This window comes from Miniopterus natalensis, chromosome 16 (genome assembly GCF_054644295.1).
Source record: "Miniopterus natalensis isolate mMinNat1 chromosome 16, mMinNat1.hap1, whole genome shotgun sequence".
NCBI classification, from domain to species: domain Eukaryota; kingdom Metazoa; phylum Chordata; class Mammalia; order Chiroptera; family Miniopteridae; genus Miniopterus; species Miniopterus natalensis.
Window position 1 is genome coordinate 38,394,344 of NC_142096.1, and position 21,914 is coordinate 38,416,257.

Genomic DNA, 21,914 nt, shown 5'->3' on the forward strand with positions numbered 1-21,914 from the left:
AAGTTTCTAGACAGAGAATATTATACAGAACAAATTTGAATTGCAAGACACCTTCGAGAACATATCCCAAGCAGGAGGGATGGAGAGGGAGTGGCTCCGACAACCCTTCCGTGTGTTTGGCAACAGCATCGGTTTTGCATCTTTCAAAGCACTCTGGTGTTTGGCCTTTATTTTGCCCTTAAGCAATCTTTCTGCGTTAAATCTTTATTTTAACTGCAATGTTAGCGACAGGTCCTCCTGAGCCCCAGGAAGGTTAAAAAAAAATGGTTCGAAAGAACGTACCTTCCAAAAAATGGCTTTGTCCTGCCCGTGCCTCATCCACCATCATCTACTGTCACCACCCAATATTTAGCTGCTCCTTTAGGAAAAAGAATGACTTTTTCTACATTGCATTTTAAGTATAAACTGCATTTATTTACTTTCAAGTTGGTATTGGTTATATAAACTTGCTTTCTTTATTCAACTCAAGCAGTTGAGCGAAGGGCGGGTCCATGTGGGCAGGCCTAGGGGTCCGAGTTGCTACAAGCTCCCCACAGAATCATCCGATGAAAGTCAGTGTTCGAGAACCGCGGCCTCAGGGAATAGTAGGACGGTGTTTACCCGGGTGGTAGGTCCTCTACCACACTTGCCAGCCCTTCTCCTTCCCACGGCTAGCGTTTGCAAGGGAAAGATGAATCAATATTATTTTCACAAACACAGTACAGCGGTGAGGGCAAAACTGGGATTTTTAAAAAATCACATAACCAAATTAAATGGTTTTTCTCAAGTATCCAGTTGCTCACTCCCTTCCAGGAAAGCCGTTGATTCCGAGCAAACTGCAAATGGGACAATTTCCGGATATTCAGATTGAAGACATTCATCAGAGGCACTCCTGAATGGCTGTCAAATTTTGGCAAACCTAGATCAGAGAAAGGAGAAGGGAAATGCATAATTCATCCACATACACAGGAAGTGCGGCATCTAATCACTGCACACACGCACACGCGCGTGTGCACACGCGCTGACGAACTAGCTTGAATAACAACGAGGAAAGGGGGCTTCAACCTCGAGCAACTTTTTTTTTTTTTTTTTTTGCCTTACAAGTTCTCAGTTCTCCTTCTTTTTTTCTGACAGGCTACAGAGGTGTTTGCTCCTAATCCCAGCTCATTACTTAGTTAATTATCAGCTCATATTGTTTTCTTTCTCTACTCTCCTACAACAGAAGTGCCTATAGGCTAAAAAGTGGGTTTTCCCCATATTTCTACTCCCTAAGGTTTATTCATTCATTCACCAAGTCTATAAACATACCTTTCTGCATGTAAGTGTAGAGAAAACAGATGTTACACATTTTGTTACCCTGAAGCCATAAATTGGCAAAATGCAGATTGCTGATGCTAACACATTATTGGCAGTGGGGTACCTGTGATGACCGTCATTTGAAAGGGACAGTCTGACCAACGGTGAACAGTGTAGACAGTCTCCACACTCACAGACTTCAAGTTTAACAAAGTAGGCGGTTGAGTAAGGATTACGTTATGGTAAAAGGGATTGACTTGAGAAGTATAAAGTGCTCAAGAAGCGGCACCTAACCTAACGCATGTGGAGTGCGGGGCAGGTGGGAGGGCTCCTCCCTCTATGTCTGTGGCCCTGGGTCCATGTCTGTGGCCCTGGGTGCAGAGCCTGCCCTCCACCCCCTCAGATCCTCACGCGTGATCGCCAGGACAGACTAGCGAGTCGTTCTTGACTCCTGATGGTAATAACCATGTCTTTGGCTCATTAGATTCTGGATGTGTTTATATGTGAGGAAGAGTATTGCGAAATCTACACTATATAGGCTCAGAGCCTTTGGCTATAAAGTACTTTAAGAAATGATGCAGCAAATCTATTCAATTTCATGAATATTTATGGCATGTGTACTATATTCAGGGCATTGAGGTGGATACAAACGTGAAGTCAGAAGTCCTTGTTTTCATAGGTCTTAAAGGCAAGAGTGTGTGTAGAGGATGCCTGGGGGGCAGGGAATAGGTAAAGTGGAGAAGGGATGACAGAAAAGGTTAGAGTATGTACACAAATAATCATAGAAGGGATCCTATTCCAGAAATGAGGCTGCAGATGAGTGTTTCAGGAGGTATCATTCTCCTCCTGATCCAATAACCTTTAGGAGACAACAAATCAGGAGCTCAGCACAGCGGGAGGTGCCCTCGAAGCAGTAGGTGACCGGGCACCTGCAGAGCTACTGGCTCTTCGGGAGCCTTCCCCGCCCACACTCTCCGCCCCTCCTGGATGGAGAACCCTCCCTCCGGGTGTTCCCACAGCCTCTGTGCTAACTCTGTCCTTGAACTTCCCATATTACCTATTAAAAGGCAACTCCACTGTGCCCTTTCTAATTAGACTCTGAATTCTCAAGGCCCTGGCATCCGACCCTGCCACCTAGCAGCAGTGTCTTGGTAGAGAGACCATGAATGTCTGCTGAGCAGAGCTGGGCACCCAGTGTCGCACAGAACCCATAAATTCTCAATATTTGTAGGTTAAGTGATGCCACTTTAGGGTTTTACAAACCATCTGTCCAAGATGTTCATAGTTAATGTTCAAAGACTAACCTGGAGAGGCTGTTGACAATGGAGACCCCTCAGAAATTTGGACTCGTAAGGTCTGGCATCAGGTTGCATAAATCTGCTCTTTAAACCCACTCCCCACTTGATTCTAGAGAGGTGGTTGCCAGGCCCTGCTTTGAGAAGCTCTGCCCTCGTTACAGGGCTTCCTAACGACGCGACCCTCGTCTTTCGGATTACTTGTACATATTCATCTTAAAACCCCCAGAGAATGGATGTACCATTTGACAAACAATAATGTTTCACTCCTGAAAGCTGAGTTATGAAATGACTCCTTGGGTGAGAATCTTCTATGTAGACATTTTTGGTTCGGCCAGTCCTGACTAGGGCACCATCTCAGCCCACGAGGCTGAGCACACGGGCAGACCTGTGGTAAATGCCATGTGAGAGCAACCTGCGGCCAGAGGGAGGGGAGTGGGTATCTCAGAAGAGCTTTAAACAAATGTCATTCATTTACAAGGGCTAAAGAATAAGGATTTCTCAGGTGACCTCAGGATCCAATTTTCTAGCTATCAGATTAAACAAAACTTAGCTATATTAGTGCCTGCCTTCGGAAACCTGGAATGCCAGGAAACTAAGGGGGCAACATCACTTTAAGTGTCAGTAAATCGATATTGGCTGGAGCTCTAAACAAAATAAATCTTCAATCAGCCCTGCTGTAATTGCAGAATTAACAAAGATTTCGTAAACAGGGCAACGCAGAGTGGAGAGCAAAGGCCAGCAGGCTAATTTGAATTACAGACCTCAGCCTGCAGCTCTGGGAGCCGGCCTCGGGCTGCCATGCTGACGTGAAGGTAATTAACACGATCCATCTTGCAACTGACACGCTTTGCAGGCTGCTTGAAATTCCGAGCCTCTCCCCCAGACCCCAGGCGCCCTCTGAGATATGCTGAACCTTGGCAGCCAGCACACAGGGGGATGGTTCGGTGCCTGAGAGATGGCAGGGACATCGCAGTTTGTAACTGGGATCATTCCGCGGGCAGTGTGCCAGTTATTTGGGAAACTATAAGAAAAAAGGCTCCTTACTCTGAGGTATTTTTAAAGTGCAGTCTATCAATCTATAAAAGCCCTTTAGAACTACTTAAAAATTTAAAATTCATATTACTTCCTAGGTCCTGCTGCCTTAAAAATTAATTCTATCTATTTGGCCTTAAGAATTTAGACACAGGACGATAATACTATTAGATTTCAGCGGCAACATCAGGTCTGGACAAACGGTCAGGACCTTTCCCGGATGCAGCTATTGCCATCATGACTCAGCAGAGTGTTCTCCGATTTCACGCCGAGCTCATCTCTGCCCAGTGACGACGACGAGGCAACACTTACCTGGCACCGGGGGTGGTTTTGAAGTAGCTGGCGAGGCTGAGAAACTAACTTGACAACATCTTGAATGAGAAAGAGAAAATATATGAAAATGACCAAAATTGGAATGAAATACAGGAATCAGAGCAGTCATTTGGGAAACGGTTACTTACAAGCAATAGTTATCATCAAGGAGCACGTGAAGATACCGGCCAGCACTCCTCCCAGAAGCCACCTGAAAGGACAGGACGGCGCAGGTCAGCAGGCTGATCGCGTCGCCAACACGGGAGGCCTTCTCTGAGACTGACATAGATGTGCGATGTTAAGATTTACTATAAAACTATAGTGCTAAAGAGAGTGGGTACTGACAAAAGGATAGAAATATAGATCAACGGAAGAGGAGACACGGCCCAGAAAAAGATCCACACAGGCCGCTAAATGATTTTTAACAGAGTTGCAAAAGCAATTCGATGGAGCAAGGATAGTCCTTTCAACCAGTGGTGTTGACTCAATTGTATATCCGCGTGCAAGGAATGAGCCTGCGCAGGTGCATCACTCCTCAACACAAATGTAACTCAGACTGAGTCATAGACTGAAATAGAAACCACAAGAGTATGAAACTTCTAGAAAAACAAGAGAGAAATTCCGTATGCCTCCTACTTCCCGACCTTGCCCCAAAGTGTTAAACATTTGGGGTTTTGCCAACCTGATGGGTGACTGTATCACAGGGTGGATTTTCTTAAAAGAATAATGTATTTATTGTTTCTATACTCAAACTATGAATTATTTAAAGAGATTACAAATAAATACAAAGGAGAAAGGAAAATATCATGAAAATCCCCATCACCCTGCAGCAGCCATGACGCCAATCTAATGAATATCCTTTCAGACACCTCTTTATACGCATTTTTAAGTTGAACATTTTCACTTTAAATTATTTAATTTAATTTTAAGCTATGTGTTGAAATTGAGCTTTAACCAAGGTTCACTAAAGCATGTAAAGTGCACAGGAAGTGCACTGGTTTGGAGTTTTTGGGCTTTTTTACATCAGCCTCTGGAATTGCTACCCAAGTCAAGATATAGAATATTTCCAGCACCCTATGAGGTTTCCTTTGTTGTCCCATCCCACTCTATCCGCTTGAACTAACCATCATTCTTACATCTACAGTAACTGACTCATTTTGCCTTTTCTTGGATTTTATACATATATTCAATCATACATTCTTGTATCTGTCATATTTTACTTACATAATATCTATGAGATTCATCTATGCTGTTGCCCATATGAATTGTTCTTCTTTAACCGATTATTTACTTAAGTAACCTTCTGAGGTTAGAATAACTTTAGATACACAGAGACATTGCAAAAAAATTGCATAGAAGGTTCCCATACACCCCTCGTCCAGCTTCTCCAATCCAGCATCTTACAATACACAGCACATTTGTCATAATTAAGGAGCCAACATTGGTGCATCACTGCTGCTACATTCAGACTTTAGGGTTTCCTGTGATTTCTCCATGCGCTATCCAGGACACCACGGGACATTTGGTCATCATGTCTCCTCAGTGTCCTCTGGGCTGTGACAATTCCTCAGACTCTCCTTCGTTTCGATGACCTTGACAGTTCTGAGGACTGTCTGCAGGTAGATCACATGAAGAATGTCCTTCACTTTGGTTTTCCTCACGGTTAGACTGGGGTCTGGAACCACAGAGGTGAAGGGCCATTCTCATCACATCATATCGAGGGGTCATGCCGTCAACAGAACTTACCCCTGTTGATGTTGACCTTGATTATCTGAGGTCATGATTGCAAAGTTTCTCGGCTGTAAAGTTACCTTTCCTTCCTCTTGACATAGTCTACTCTTTGGAAGCAAGTTCTAAATGCTCAAGGGGTAGGGAGCGAAGTGCCCCTCTTAAGGGGGAAATATCTACAGAAATTAACCCAAGAGGCGTATTACATGAACAGTCCTGTGACATACAGGAAAGAGTTTCATGGTCAACTACGTTTAGGAAACACCAAGTTAAATAAAGCTGAATGAGTTTCTTCAGGACATTGTTTTCACCATGGCTTGGTCATGCTACAGCACATTATGATCTCCCGATGTGGTATATGAGGCAGGATTTTGCAAATTTATTTTTAACCACAGGACCTCTCCCCATTTTTGTTCTTTGATCTCCTTGTGATCTAAAAATTCTTCTCAAACCTCATAATTATCTGAGCAGCTCATCTTAAAACAATGATTATCACTAGATCTAAATTAGTATCTCAAGGGATGGGATCCAGGCCTTTGTATTTAAAAACACAGCTCCCCTAAGTGACATGCGGTATTTGACCCTCCAGAGACGGGACTTGAGAGCAAGTAGTAGCATTTGAGAAGAGCCCAGGACTGTGCCATTCCTCCCTGTTTCACTAATTCAAAAGTGAGAGCCCCTGGCACCGGGGATACAGTAGAAAGAGACATGCAATGTCTCAGCTCTCAGGGAGTTCACATTCTTATAGGGAGAAATAACATTTATACAAGTGAACATATAATAGGTGCTCTAAAGAAAAGCGAGGCGTGTGTGATAGAGTGGTATGCTGTTTATACAGGGCTGTCAAGGGAGGCTTTCTGATGATGTGACATTGGCACAGATTCTGGAAGGAAGGAAGTTCATCCATTATGAGGCTTTCTGGAGAAGACTGTACTAGGCAGCAGCGTTAACAGCATGTGCAAAGGCCCTGAGGCATGGGCGGGCTTAGCACAGAAGGGACATGATCACTGGCCTGGAGACTTGGGCAAGAAAAGGACAGGAAGGGCATGCTTGACAGAGGGTAGAACAGAAACGTGCCCTTAATCAGGCAAGAGCATTATGTGCTCTGAGATGCTGAGTAGGCATCCCTGGACTAGATACTTTATGTTAGGATAAAAAATTCAACGGGAAAGGTGGAGTCCCAGCAGGATTCCAAGTGTCCTAGTGAGAACTTTAAGTGCCCTTGAATTCCAGGCAGAGGTACTTAGTCTGTTTTTGTAACAGAGAGTCAAGGAGGATTTCAACAAAGGATGATACACAGTAAATTTCTCGCAAGATACACTGGCTTTTGTATGCTTTGTGAGATGATGAGAGGAGGGAGGTGACAGATAAGGGAATACTTACCATGGATAGACAAATGAGCAAACCTCAACCACAGAGCTACCTAAAAATGCTTTGTGGAATAAGGCAAGTAAATTATCAATCGACTACAGCTCTATTAATTACGAAACGCCACTGCATGAAAATAAAATCGGAATTACCTTGCACATGCAGAAATGATCAGACATGCAGCAAGCAGAACTGTTTGAAAGGCGATCTCTCCCAACAAACTGGCTTCTAATAGGAAAAATAGAAATAAATGAATTAGAAATCATTGCTGATTAAGCAATATTGGAACAGCAGAATTATACTAAAACTTCTCTTCTATGTACCAAGAAGAAAGTTTTCAGATGTATGTCATCCCAAAAACTGGTTAGAAGTAACAAGATAAGATTATCAAATGCTAGAAAAATTCTGCAAATAGTCAGATTTTTTTTCCTCTCATTAAAAAAAATAAATGATAATGCTCCATAAACAGTTTGGGGCTTGCCTTTTACTTTAATGTTGGGGAAAGGGTTTGTAGAATTTATACTGTCAGAAATCTAACTTTGCAGAGTGCCTGATAACTCAGAGCTTTTGTGCACTGGTACATTTAATCAACACAACAAACCTAGGAGGTAGAAACTATTACTGTAAGTTCTGAAAATGAAACCAAGATGAGAGGAATGATGAAATTTGTCTAAAGTCACACAGCTATGAAGGGCCAGAGCCAAGATTAAAAAACCCATCTAGGAGGAACATGTTTTGTCTGAAATGGGGTAGGGAAAGAATTGCAACTTTGTATACTGGGAGTCTCTAAAGGGCAAACAAGGAGCATATATGATGAGCTCTTTGGCCTTGCAAAACTCTTTGCTATCAATAAAATAGTGCTGCTGAACCACAGTGGGAATGACTGCAAATTCTCCAGCAGTGAAAAACCTGAGTTAAACCAATCAGAACCCTGATTGTATTCTAATCACCTAAAAGAAACCAGAGCCGGTTTGAGGATTACCAGGTAAAGATGTAAAGGAAGGTATAAACAGACCCCAACTTATTTGCCAAATGCTTCAAAAGCCCAATTTTGCAACAGTTATTTAAAAGTTAGAATGACTTTGTGCTATGAATGCGATTATTTTTGCTATTTATGCTATGAATGAAGACCCACTTTGTCCATCGTGTGGGCGGAACGCTGGAGATTGGCAACGCAGAATGCGGCAGCTGCTGCTGATGGCGCTGCAAATGTACAGTAGTTCATGTACGCTGTGAATTAAGTAAGTTATTGTGGGTTCAATTGAACACTCAATCATCTTTCTGAAGTGTGTTTCTATTCTTAGCCTCCTCCGATTTCCTGTGGAATTTGGAAAACATTTCCTCACTGCAAAGATCACTGGGCTTGAATATTGAAGAATGAATGACTGGGTTTAAATTCAAGTTCTGCAAAGGTATGACTTATGTGATTCTGGACAAGGTGTTCATTGATTCATCCCATCAGTAGCCATTTACGTGGTACCTATTTTCGCTTACCTGAAGTGTAACCTCCTTCAAGAAGTCTTCCATGATTCCTTCAATTCCTCCTTGGTCCATAGCCAAGATACATGGTTCCTACATATCACCACCAGTGCTCTTTCCACAATGAGTTGAAATTGCTGTTTTGTTTCTCTATATTCCCCCACTAGACTCCAGGCTCACCGAGAATAGTTGACATCTATTTGCTGTTCGTTGGTGGCAGTGCCCATAATTTCCTTAGGGAACCGCCCCTTCCCTTCCCTTTGTTCATGGCTCGGGTGAGACACTGAGTTCTCTCCGAGCATTTGGCCACTCCACACCATTTGGAGCTTCGCATACTTATTGACAGTGATTGGTTTTGTCATGTAAGTGAGACCCTTCCAGAACCAATGAAACTGGGCCTCATGACATAATTCCAGACGCTCTCATCTTTTTCTGCTGAGCTGGAATCTGGGGAGTTGTAGGCACAGAGTCGATAAGAGCCACCGTAGGTCAATAGCCTTCTAAAGAGTAAAGCTGACACGCAAGAGAAGAGACAGCAAAAGTAGAGACAGACAGAAACCCCGAAATCTATGCCTGGGATTTTCATTAATAGGAAGCAAGAAATTTTGTTACTGATAACACACTTCTAGTTGGGTTTCCACCTGCTGGAACTCAAAGATCCCTGGCTGGTGAACACGATGTTATGTGTGCCTGTACCATCAGCACGTGGAACATCGCCTGGAACAGAATGCACACTCAAAAGCCACACGTGAAGGAGATAAAGGGAAATCAGAGGGGGACCTTGTCCATCAGGGCTTCATAGGTGGGTGAGATAGATGCAGAGGGCTAGGGAATCATGGGGAAGCAAAGTGCTTCCTCCGCCAGCCAGGGGGGGACAAAGAAGGCCCCCCAGAGGTGGTCTTGTTTGATTTAAACCTTGAAGAAGGAGTTGGGGTCTTAACTATAGCAGGTGGGGGACAAATCCTAGACACAGCAAAGAACGTGTGCAAAGGCAAAGGTGGCCCGTCTGAACTTGAGTCTTCTTATCTGTGAAACAGAGGTAGTTCACCTAATTGGCCCACCACAGTCATGGAGGCGGGCACTGTGTGGGCAGTTTGGACAAAGTGTCCCTCCTGAAGGAGCTCCTAGCCCGGTGGGCGGGACACAGTAGTAAACAAGCAACAGCCATGCAGGAAATGGGCTTGAGAGCAGGGAGCCCTGGGGGCAGAGGAGCACAAAGGGGGGTCACTGGACACCCCTCCCCAGAAGCACAGGTGGGCTCCCTGGAGGAGGTGGCTTTGAACCCTTAGTAGGTATTGATCACCTACTTTCCCTGTCATCCCAACACCTGGAAAGAAAACTAGAACCCCCTTCTTAACATTTGTTTAATAGCCGCCCTGGGAACACAATGAACTAGGGTGGATTGGTCTTTGGGAGAAGAGATGGGCAGTGAAGGGAATTCCCATGATTCTGTGATTTTAAAGGGCTGGGTGAATTGTCTCTGAGGTCCAGCTAACAGGTGGGAGCTGGGCTTTGAACCTTGGCAAGCTGATGCCCGAGACACGATGTCACACTGCATGAAATGGGATTAATCCGATACCAGCTGACTAGAGATCTGGGGACATCCTCGCTGCATTAACTTCGGATTGACTCCTGACGGAGATCCCAGCAGCTTTATACCTTTTGACTGTTCCTTGCCAGAGACATAGCAGCAAAGGATGTTTTTTCTTTTCTTTCTTGCTTCATACGGAGTATGTCAGATACACAGCCAAGTATGAAGACAGAGTAGCAGACACCTGGGAACGCACTGCCCAGGCTTCGCAAAGCCTGACGTTTCGCCAAATGTCCTCAGGGTTTTAAAAAGAAATAAAACTCTGTAAATCCGGGCCTCCCGAGGCCTCTAGGTGCCGCCCCAAAGGCAGTCACCCCCTTTTGAATGCGTCCCTGGCGCTGGCAGCCCAGGCCTGCCTCCCTCACGCAGGTTGGTGCCTGTTCCTGAGTGCACCTTAGCCACCTCCGTGCTGTTCTCGGCCCTGGGGGGAAGAATTGTTTGGGTGTGGCAAAGATAAAAAAAAACAACTCACTTGAATGATCCAAAATGTCCCCTTGGAGATGTTCAGAAGCCATCCACTGGGACTGAAGGGACACGTTGTGGGAGTTTTTTCCTGGCATCTCTGGCGCGATGTGGCCCGAGGAGGAGGCTTTGACAGACTCTGCACTTGGCTTCTCTGACTCCCAGTCCCCAGTCAGGGGACAGTCAAAATCAGCGCCTGGAAAAGCAGAGGGGTCCGTGTGCATGTGTGTGCGCGTGCACGCGGTGTGTTCAGTGACTCTCAAGGCACTGGAGCTAGTGATCGTGACAAGAGGAATGCCAGTGGAGTGGGATGGGACATGGGCCTCTAGGTGAGATGGCACTTCCATCTGTCACCATCACGGAACGCTGAAGAGGAAGGGTCTTCAGCACAGAGACCTGCAAAGGCCAGGCCATGAGGTCTGGCGAAGGAAGCCAGTGCCAGAGCAGTTAGAACAAAGAGACGAAGTGACGGAGGGGAGGCCGGTGGAACATGAAGCTGGAGAACCAGATTGAGGCGGGTCACAAAGGCGTGGGCTTCCCGCCGAGGAGTTTGGAATTTATGCCTCGGGCAGTGAAGTGATGGAGCGGCTGAGGGAGGGTGGCACTCTACTTGAGCGTCTGTGCATTTTCAGGTAATAGTGTGGTTTTGATACACGATAAACACCCAGGTGGTTCTGAAAGAAATCATGAAAAATAAGAAAGGCTTTCTCTGCTTTGGTTGCTGTCATGGGGTGTCTGGAGGGTAAAGTGACTAAGGAAATAACGGTGGAGAGGAAAGACTGAGGCCACCCGCAAGGGACATCCCCAGAGAAGACCCCAAGCCTGAGGAAACTGGAAACTGGAGCAAGGGGAGGGGAGAAGGCAAAGCTTTATGGGCAAGGGGCAGGCACATCTGCTCATTTGATCAGTGCCGTTGCTGTATAAGGACACACGCTGCACTGGAGGGGCTGGGAGCCGGACGTGCAAGAGACACGAGACGCTGCTGTGCCTGCTCATGGCGAGGAGAGGGACAGACATACAGGCCAGCAGTTAGGATGCAATGAGGTCATTGCGACAACGAAGGCTAGCAGAAGGTATGCAGTGGGAACCTAGGAAAGAGTGTCTGAGCCTGTCTGGGGCATCCAGGGAGGCTTCACAGAGGAGGCAGTACCTATGTGGAAACTTGAGGGATGAGTAGGAGTTCTTCCAGAGAGGCAGCAGGAAGAGGGCAGGCCAGGCAGAGGCGGGGTGGAGAGGGGGAAGGGGAGTGGAGGGGGGCAGAGATGGGGAAGAGAGACACCAGCCTGTCGGGGAACGTGGTGGGTTCTCAGGAGAGCGAGTTCTCCTGCGTGGCTGGAGAGCATGTGAGTGTAGTCCATCCTGGGAAATGATTCTGGCTGCACTGCTAGCAGGGGTCAAGTCATAGAGGGCCTCACAGGTCACACTCGGGAGCTGAAGTTTATCCTGTGGCCACCGGCAGCCTGAGTGTAACAGGGGGAGCTCTGCTTGTTGAAATGCTCACTCAGCAGAAAGACACCTGAGGGATCCCAGCCCCTTCACAGGAGCTGGAGGTGACTACGGGACTGCAGAAGGTACTCAGGGTCCTCACATAACAGTGCTTCTTAACAGGGTCGTTTCTCCCCCAGGGGTCACTGGGCAATGTCTGGAGACATTTTTGGTTGTTACAAGTTGGGGGTGGGAGAGGGGTGGTTCTGGCCTCTGGTGAACACAGCTCAGGGATGCTGCCCAACAGCCTGTAACGCACAGGACAGGCCTCACAACAAAGCATTTCTCAGCCCAAAAGGTCAATAATGCTGAGGTTGTAAAACCCTGTTATAGACAGCGACCTAACCATACAGGGGTCTTCAACGCATAGCTCTTTCCATAGTTCTGGTAAGTGCGTAAGGAGAGGACGCTGGCTCTTCTGCATCTGCTTCGCGATTGCCCCTCTTGTCAAAGCACCGGCTCTGCCTTGGTAGGGCAGGTTGTAATTTATGGTTTTATAGTTACTATGTAAACACATACATATAATATGCAATATGTGTGATTCGTATTTAACGTCTGCAGTCCTTGCTAGACTAAAAGCTCCCTGAAGGAAAGGTCACCTCTTCTGTCCCAGACACCAACAAATAACACCTTTCTTATAGTTAGCACTTAATAGATATGTTAATAAGTGGAGACTTCTGGTTGGGGGAGGGGGAGGCATTCAGTTTCTATACTCAGACTCTAACTTGGGCCTGCTACAGCAGGGCTACAGTAACCATAGAGATAGGGGGTCAATTCTCACCTTCACAGAGGCTAAAGCTGACCTGAGCTTAAGGCGTCAGGCAAGTAGAGTGGCCTCCTGGCCTAGGCGCGTGGGCTGACTCCACTGAGGCACAGTCCTACTTAGCCTGGAGACTGGGCCAATGAACTGGTGTTTTGGGCACAGGAATTCCTGCCAACCCAGCAGGCTCCCTCCCAACTGTTCTTCCCACTGCTTGGGGCCACTTGACAGCAGAAGCAGCTCTGCTAGTTGCCATAGAGAAAAAAGGCCAGCAGAAAGTGAAACGTGCAGACCACCCAGTAATGACCACACAACACTGCAGAGGAGGTGCTGGACCTTGGTCGCCACAGCACTATTCACGATAGCCAAGAAACAGAAACAACCCAAGGGTTCATCAATAGACAAATCAACAAGATTCTGCTCTTTGGGACACTATGGATGAACCTGGAGGACAGTATGCTAAGCGAAATGAGCCAACCATAGAGGGACAGAAACTGCATGATCCCACTTGCATGAGGAATCTGAAATCGTTGCACTCATAGAGGCAGAGAGTTAAGTGGTGGTTGCCAGGGGCTGGGGGCGGGGGAATGTAGAGAGTTTGAGTTAAGCAAATGACTAAGTTCCAGAGATCTGCTGAACAGCATGGTGCCTATAGTTAACAACACGGTATTTTATGCACTTCAAAACTTGTTAACAGGGCAGATCTTATGTTAAATGTTCTTACTCCAAAAAACCAAAGACCCCTAGCTCAGTAGCTCCGTTGGTTAGAGCATTGTCCTGATAAGCCAAGGTTGGGGGTTCAAGCCCCAGGCAGGGCACATACAAGAATCAACGCATGAATGCATAAACAAGTGGAACAACAGATTGACGTTTCTCTCTCTCTAAAATCAATCAATAAATAATAAAACAGACCAAAGAAACCCAAACAAACAAACAACAAAGGGACTCAAGGAAACTCTGGAGATGTTGGATGTCTGTTACCTTGATTGTGGGGATGGTGTCACGGGTGTTTGCATATGTCTGAACTCATTGAATTACACATATTAAACATGTACAGTTCTTCATATATCCAAAAACGAAGAGGCTGTATAGGGACATGAGAAAGAACTGGGAACTTTCATGCCTGATTATATATTCATGAGTGGCACTAAATTAAGATCTGGAGAGACGAAGATGAGGCTGTGACAATAAGAGCTGCCCTGTGCTGTTGCCCAAGGCTCCCCTGCTGAGCCTAGGGCCTTGCCACTGAGAGCTGGATGGCGTAGGGAACTGTCTCCTATGTGGAATACTGAGATCCTACACGGAATTTTCTAAAAGGAGAGATGGCATCAAAGAGGGAAGCCATGAAAGATCTTAACACTAAAAAATGACCACGGATTTTCCTTCTCTGAAAAGACATGTTTTGCCCCAAATTTACACTTTTCCTAACTGACATTTAATTTTTTTTTCCACCCTTAATAATAAATGGGAGGATCGTAATGCACGAAACATTTCGGCAATTAGCTCTTGTATTAGATTTGAAGGTATTGATTTCATCTGGCGTCCCCGGGCTGGTGGAGCATGGTTTACTTCTGTTTTAGAAGGATGAATCTGTTTCTTCCGAGCACATTTCCATATCCTTGCATGTAAAGTGGGCATTGCTTTTAGCTAGAGAAGGAAACACAAAGCTACGTACAGAAGCTTCCATCAAAGATATTTATGGGAGCGGCATTAATTAGATCTAGAGAAAGCCGCAGACCTGGAGCTGGGGTCCACGCCTGAGGCCATCCTGCCTTTCTGCGTGAGGACTGGCAGAAACGGGGGGGTCCTGACCGGTCTTCCCTGTGCGAGTCCTCTCTCCATTTCCAGCCTGACTCGCGGGGCTCGGGGAATGCACCCCCAATCGCGGTATTGGGGTCTAGGGAGCTGCCTGAAGAATGAATTGCAGCTAATGAGGGAAGGTGTCTCGACGCAGCTGTGAAAGGGGTGAACTAAGGATAAACAAAATAGGCAACAACAACAAAAAATTCTTTCAGCCTGAAAAATGAAGTGAGGGAAAATGAGTGGAAGTAAGTTTTGATTGCATCCATTACCCAGAGAGAAAACAGCAAAACAACTTAATTTTGAATTCTTGAGTCTTTCTAACTAAGCAGCATTTCCAGAGAAAAATAAATTGCTTAGCAGTCACGGGGCCTTGGGCAAATCTGGAAAACACGGAGTCTGGGGAAGATCTGGGTACAGCTGACGGCCGAGGCGGGAGATTTCAGTCCTGTGTGCACTCGGGTTGGCTAATTACTGGTTTTGGAGGGGGTGGTTTGACTCGTTATATTTAAAAGATATTTGGAAACCTTGAGAATTTTTAACAAGATACCTCAAGCATGTGCAGCTCTGCTGTGGTCCAATTGCTTTAAAATTGTTAGGACATATTTTCGGAGGCAGCTATGGAAAAACTAGATGTGAATTCCCAAATTGGTACACCACGGCCTTCAGAACAGTGATTCCCAAATGCTAGTCATCCAAGCATCATTTCCCTGATTTTTCCTGTCTCCCAGAGCCCATGTACCCCTATGCATTTAATATTTTCCTCTAATTGTCCCAGTTTAGTCTTTTACTTTAAAGGGAACATCATTTAAATGCCCTGAAAGAAAATAAATGTAAAACTAAGTACAATGAAAATGAAACCTTATTTAATTTGCACTAAACACTGGTTTAGCAGAAAGCTCTGAGCTTGTTCTTTGCTAAAAGAACTTTGTTAAAACGAAACACAGACTTCAAGAGTCTTAAAGCTACTGAGGCTCTACCCGAGCCCTTCTCTTTGGTTTTAGCAGCATTGCGAGAGGACTGGAGGAGCCCGCAGAGCTTCTCTCCCTCTGCGAGACTCGGCATTCATTGCTGCCGTGCTCTAGGGGCACCTGCTGCCCACCCCACACTTGGGGAAACGTGGCGTTAGAACCGAGAAGCAGCTTGTTCTTTGTGCACCAGAAAGCCAGCCTAGATCCAAGGGATGCAAACTTTCAACGGTTTATGAGAGGTCAGCACGAGCAAGCCGCTTCTGCAGCAGGGCTGCCAATGAGAGGGCGCAGCTGCAAAAGGCACGAGAGTCCAACCTGGGCAGATCGCAGAGACAGAAAGCGGACTAATGGCTGTCAGGGGCTGGGAGGGGGACCCGGGGAATGGGCAGTGACCGGTGACGTGTGTGGGGTTTCTCTTGGGTAACAAAAATGTTCTGGAATTAGAAAGTGGTCATCAGTGCACCACCTACCTTTTTTAAAACTATATTTTTAAAAATCACCTAATTCCACAAATTAAAATGGTAAATTTTATGAATGTAAATTATATCTCAATGAAAAGTAACGAGTGCTCCTTATTTCCATGGGTATTTGTGCCGGCCTGTCAGGGATGCTGACGGTCAGTAAGATGACCCCTATGTTGCCTTCTGACTGGAGATTCCACACATAACTCATCAACAGGAGACTCCTTAAGGCTGCAGGACACTTGAACTAACTTCTCTCTAAAGCTGTACACCATTAGCCATTTCTTTTTCTTTTTTAAATAGCTGCATGAGGCTGAAAACGGAATTCTATTTTTTATTTTTATTCAATTTATCGGAGTAGCATCGGCTAATAACCTGTGAACTTCAGATGTACAACTTTACAACACAGCATCTGCACCCCCCCGTGTGTGCCCTCACCAGGAACTCTGACCCCCTCACCCTCTTTGCCCCCCCGCCCCTCTGGGAACCACCACTCTGTTCTCCGTGTCTGTGAGTTTGTTTGTTCATTTGTTGCTTTCTGTTTTCTGTCCCACATTTGAGGGAAATCATATGGTTCTTGTCCTTTTTCAGCTGACTTATTTCCCTTGGCATGTAATTCAAGATCTGTCCATGTTATAGCAACGGCAGTGTTTCATCTTTTCCTGGGGCCGACTTCAGACATTTCCTTACATTGTCTCCTCTTTGCTGTCGTGTTCTTCAGGTTCCCTGCCTGAGAGATCTTCCCCAGAGAGTCTTTCCTGGATGTAGCATAGTGAGCAGGTGCTCGAGACTCCCAGGTTCGAATCCAGGCTATGCTACTCCCTAGGTGTGAGGCCCCAAGAAACGTATCTAAACGTATCTGCCTTAGTTTTCCCTTCTGTAAAATGGGGGTAAGACTAGTGTGCCCCATGTTGTTGTGAATCTCTGACTCCATCATATACCTTTTCTTCATGGCACTTACCACAGTTATCGTTTTGTATTTGTTTGTGCAATTATTTAACAAAGGCCTGCACCCCACCCCCTGCCCCAGTAAATGAGAAACAAGGGTTATGCTGTTTCATAGTCACCCTACATTCCCCAGACCTAGGGAAATGCCTGGCAGATGGCAAGTGCCCAACAAATACCCGTTGTTTCCTTCTTACGAATAAAAATAATTATAACTGAAAATTATTGAGTGTCAAGCATCGAACTATGCTTGGTATTTATTGTCCCATTCAATATTAAGATATACTTTAAGTTCCCATTACTGTGTTTTATATGCATATATATAATGTATGTTGTATATAATATATATTATATAATACATATATATGATATATCCACTGTATATAGACGGCATATATTTCAACAAGAATACTTCATATATTAGTATCATATATATTCATATATATTATAATATCTAAATATATTATTATCATACTATCCATACCTATCTTGTTTTAAAAATGAAGAAATTGAGATTTAGCAAAGTTAAGTAACTATCATAATGTGCCTAAACTAGGACTTGACCTCTGACTCCAGCATCCTTTCTCCACCCATATACCATACAGAAAAGATACCTTGGAGGTATGCATATATTTTTCAGGTCTTATCAACTTCATAATTTATGCATTTAAATGTTAGGCTATTTTGCAGGACATGGACATGTAAGTATTTGGACCACATAAGTAGTGTGGAGAGAACTTTAGATGAAATTTTAAATGTGGCCCACCCTCTCTATCAGAATGACTATGGTCTCTGGATTTTACAGTGGTCCAGGACCAAGCATTGCACAGCTCGCTTGGAAACATTTCACCATGGAAAAGGAGATTCAGACTCACCATTTTCATTGCAATGGTGCATGTCCAGCCTGCTGACTCCCTCCATCCAGATGTCCTCACCCGGGGAAGAGTCAACATCACCAAAGATATTTCCATGCAGCCAGGATTCAGAGGCACCGAGGTTGAAGAGAGAAGAGAAAGGACGGCGGATTCTCTTTTTCTTTCTAAATATTCTGGAGAGAAATGAAAGCAGCCTGATGGATAGTGAAGAACAGTCCCCCCAGGTTCAAAACAGAGAATTTAGTGAAAGTGATTTGAAGAACAGAGCGTATCTCTACAATCCAGGTCCACGAAGCGCATTGTATGTGTTCCCTTTATTAATTCCACAGAAGTTCCTTGCGTTTCTGTGTGAGCCAGGTGCTTAGATCAAAGTCAAAGATGCCAAGATAAATGACAAGACCTTGGGCACAGTTTGCAATCCAGTGTGGGAGGAAAACCAGAGCAATGCAGATTATAGCTAATGCTTTCAGAGAGCTCACTCCATGCCAGGTGTCTTTCTTAGTGGTTTACATATAAAGACTCACACCACCCGCAGAATGGCCCTATGAGGTCTGTACCACGGTTGTCCCATTTTTCAAATCAAGAAACTGAGGCACCAAGTGGCTGAGTAACTTGTCTGAGGTCATAGCTGAGGTGCAAACCCGGGCAGTCTGGCTCCATAGTCTCTGCTCTGCTACTGTGCTGTGGAGGGGATGTGCTCTGATGGAATTAACCAGGGGCTCTGTGTTAAGGGCACCAGATGTAAGAGCACAGAAGGGCATTGCCCTTCGGCAGTTAAGGGAGGCTTCGTGAGATAGGAGAGCTCTGAGCTGCATAGGATGGTCTGACCTGTTCACTGACGCACAGGAAGGTCCCATATTGGATCATGCTAGGAAATGAGGCCATAAGGGTAACAAGAAGGCCAATAATGAAAAAACTTGACCGTTACGTGAAGGAGCTGGAATCTGATGTTCGAGCCAAGGGAGATCACTGAAGTACGTCAAGGGGCAGGGGTGGTGGTGACGTGATTGTTTGCATTTCTGAAAGATTTTGACTGCTCACACGTCCACAGTCCCAGCAATCCATCTTCTACCTAAACCACCCACCTGGTCATTGGTGTTATCTTGCTAAGGAGAACTCTGACAAAGTGTCCATGGTTCCTCCTATCTACAAAATGAACGGCAGACTTCTTAGCCTGGCATGTGACCCCCTCCACCCAGGCCCTGCTTCTGTGCCCAGTCTTCTCTCTTGCAGACCAGCCCTTTTCACCCTCAGTTCTATTTCTGCCAAACTACTTGCCATTCCCCAAATTGTATCAGGGTCTCTCAGAACTCTCTCTGGAAGCCCCCTTTCCCACTTCTATTTTAACTAACGTCCTGCTCTCTCAAGGCTCACACCAATCATCACCATGTCTAGGAAGCTTGTGTTAACCTGTTCCCCCAAGTGAAATGGGCTCCTTCCTGTTCCCCTCACTTCACCCTCTTCAGACGTCTACCCCGGTACCTACACCCCTTCACTGCTTCTGTTTGTTTCCATGTTGGCTATAGCTGCCCCTTATTAGCCTTTGTGTCTCCACAGTCTGGAGCAGTAATAGGCTGCGTATAAATGAATGCTGAATGAACAAATGAATGAATAATTGATGGATGGATTGGACTTTTGATATTTCTATGTAATATTTTCTACTTACCTAACTGAGTTCTCCTTGTACATCACACTGGTCTGGGATGGGCTCAGGGTTATGTTGCCATCTCTGTCACAGAGGAAACTGTCCTCTGTCCAAATGTAGTAGCCATTGGTGAGGAGTCTGGGACTTCGGCGGCAGGGAAGGTAGGAGCCTATCAGGGGGTCTACGGAGCAGCAGTCAAAGGGACTGTCACCATTCAGGAAATCACAGGCAAAACTGAAGCGGGAGGAAGGACAGATACCATGAAGTGTTACTTGGCCACAAAAAAGAATGAAATCCTACCTTTTGCGACAGCATGGATGGGCCTAGAAGGTGTTATACTAAGTGAAACGAGCCAGCCAGAGAAAGACAAAAACCATGATTTCACTTATATGTGGAACCTAAAGAACAAAATAAACGAACAAACAAAGTAGAAACACACAGATACAGATACAGATACAGATACAGATACAGATACAGATACAGATACAGATACAGATACAGATACAGATACAGATACAGGCTGATGGTTGCCAGAGGGGAGGGGGCTGGGAACTGGTTGGAAAATGTGAATGGATTGAGAAGGAAAGTCCTTTAAATCTCTGTACAGAACATCCAGTCACACAAATCCACATTTCTCGTTACTGTGAAGGAAAACACCTCTTTACATCCATGGTTACCAATTACTTCTGCAACCCTGAGAATGTCACTCTCAATCTTCTGGGCTTCATCTCCTCCCCTGTGAGAGCACGAACCACGGGACGTTTAGTGCTTCTTTCTGTTTGAAACACTTCGACGACTACTATGGCTCATAAGCTTCTTCACCATGCAATGCACCACACCCTCATGCTCTATTGAATTTCTGATATATTTTAAAATTTAAAAACCTATTCATAAGTAATGCATGCACTAAAGTTAGTAATAGCATTTTAAATGGATATTATTTAGTATTGAAAACTTTTTATGGGCCTGGCTCATACTTCATTCTTTACCTACTTTAGACAAACCTCCCTAAAAGCTGAGTATTATTATCTTCGCTATGCAGCAGGGGGAAAAATGACGTGCAGAAGGGCAGGTGACAGATATTTTGCAAAGCTAGTACGTGGCAGAGCAAGGATCTGAATGCTGGGCTATCTGACTTTAAAGCACGTGCTCTTTCCACAAGGCCTGCTTGTCCATACTTGGCTGATTCACTGACAGTAGTAGGGGGCCTAGGATTTACAAAAAACAGATTGTAACACCTGTATGGTCCCTTTATACCATCGGCACATTTCACAAAATGCTAGAGGAAACTGATGTTTGCACGGGGAATAACAGACAGACAGATATGGGCAGGGGGAGGGAAGGGAGGAAAAGAGAGTGCATTGCAGAAATGGCATGAAATAGCCAACTCCACGTGTTTGCGTGGAACATGAAATTGGCCAGCATGTGCACGGGTGGAGAATCCTGGTGCTCTTGTAAACAGAGATAGAAAAAGCATATTTAAGAGAATGTAAACCAGAGAAAACGTGACTGTACCTCAGGATACAGTAGTTCCTCCGCTCACCAAACAAACAAGTCATATTTGCCTACACATTCACACACCCCTCCAAAAAATCCGTTGTTAGATTAGACAAGTCTTCATTTTCTATGTGCACAAGACTGAAAATAGTGTACCCATACCCAGCTGGGTGATACCTAAAATTAATGCTTTTAAACCAAGAATACAACAAAATAATGCATGCAGGAAGAGAACTGATTGATTTTTCTTGTAAAAAGCCCCGTGGAATACCTTGTGAAAATGCACGTGGGAGACAGCTCTCCAGCATGTTCTTTCTTGGACCCGGAGGCACCTGCGTAAGGAAATGAGAGGGAAGTGGGCACTGATGGCCCCTCGCCAGCCCGCCCGATGCAGCAGTGGCGTTGTGACCCGGGACGTGGGCCCGGCCGAGGTCCCGGCCTCAGCAGAGGCTCCCCTGGTGCAGCCGTCCGGCGGATCGGTACTGACACAACTTGTCACCGGGCCTCTGTGGGAAGCCAGGAACATTCTAGGGGCTTCTGTCGTCGGTGTCTTATCCTGCTCAACACTCCTTTAGAGGCTCCTTAGTGCAGGATGAGGCAATAATAAGTCATTAGCATCAGGCCCCCTCGTGAAAAGGAGGAAGAGAGCGTGTGGCGTGAAGCCGTAGGAACCGAAGTCAGTTGCCCGGTGCGCCGCTGACTTCAGCTTATTCAGAGATTTGAGGAACCCAGTCATCTGCTCGGGAGCTCTCCCATTAGTGCACTTTAAGGCACTTTGATTTTAAAGTAATGAGCAAGAGGCGTTAGTGGAGGGGAAAAAATAAAGTTTTGTTTCACATAAATGATTTTCTAATGTAGGAAGGTTGCGAGTATTCTTAATTAAGAAACAAAAGCATCCATCCATTCATTCCAGTGTCACCAAAAGCCTGG

At 45.4% G+C, this 21,914-nt stretch overlaps 1 protein-coding gene across 1 annotated transcript; it reads right to left on the reverse strand.

Annotated features, from left to right (window-relative positions):
* Positions 1 to 369: 369 nt before the first annotated feature.
* Positions 370 to 21,046, reverse strand: TMEM71 (transmembrane protein 71). Its single transcript, XM_087825190.1, has 7 exons — positions 21,003 to 21,046; positions 19,509 to 19,721; positions 17,843 to 18,015; positions 10,556 to 10,741; positions 7,166 to 7,241; positions 4,067 to 4,128; positions 370 to 898 (listed from the first exon to the last, which is right to left on the reverse strand). The coding sequence occupies exons 1-7, from the start codon at positions 21,044 to 21,046 to the stop codon at positions 651 to 653; spliced, it is 1,002 nt and encodes a 333-aa protein (XP_087681316.1). The 3' UTR covers positions 370 to 650.
* Positions 21,047 to 21,914: the final 868 nt, after the last annotated feature.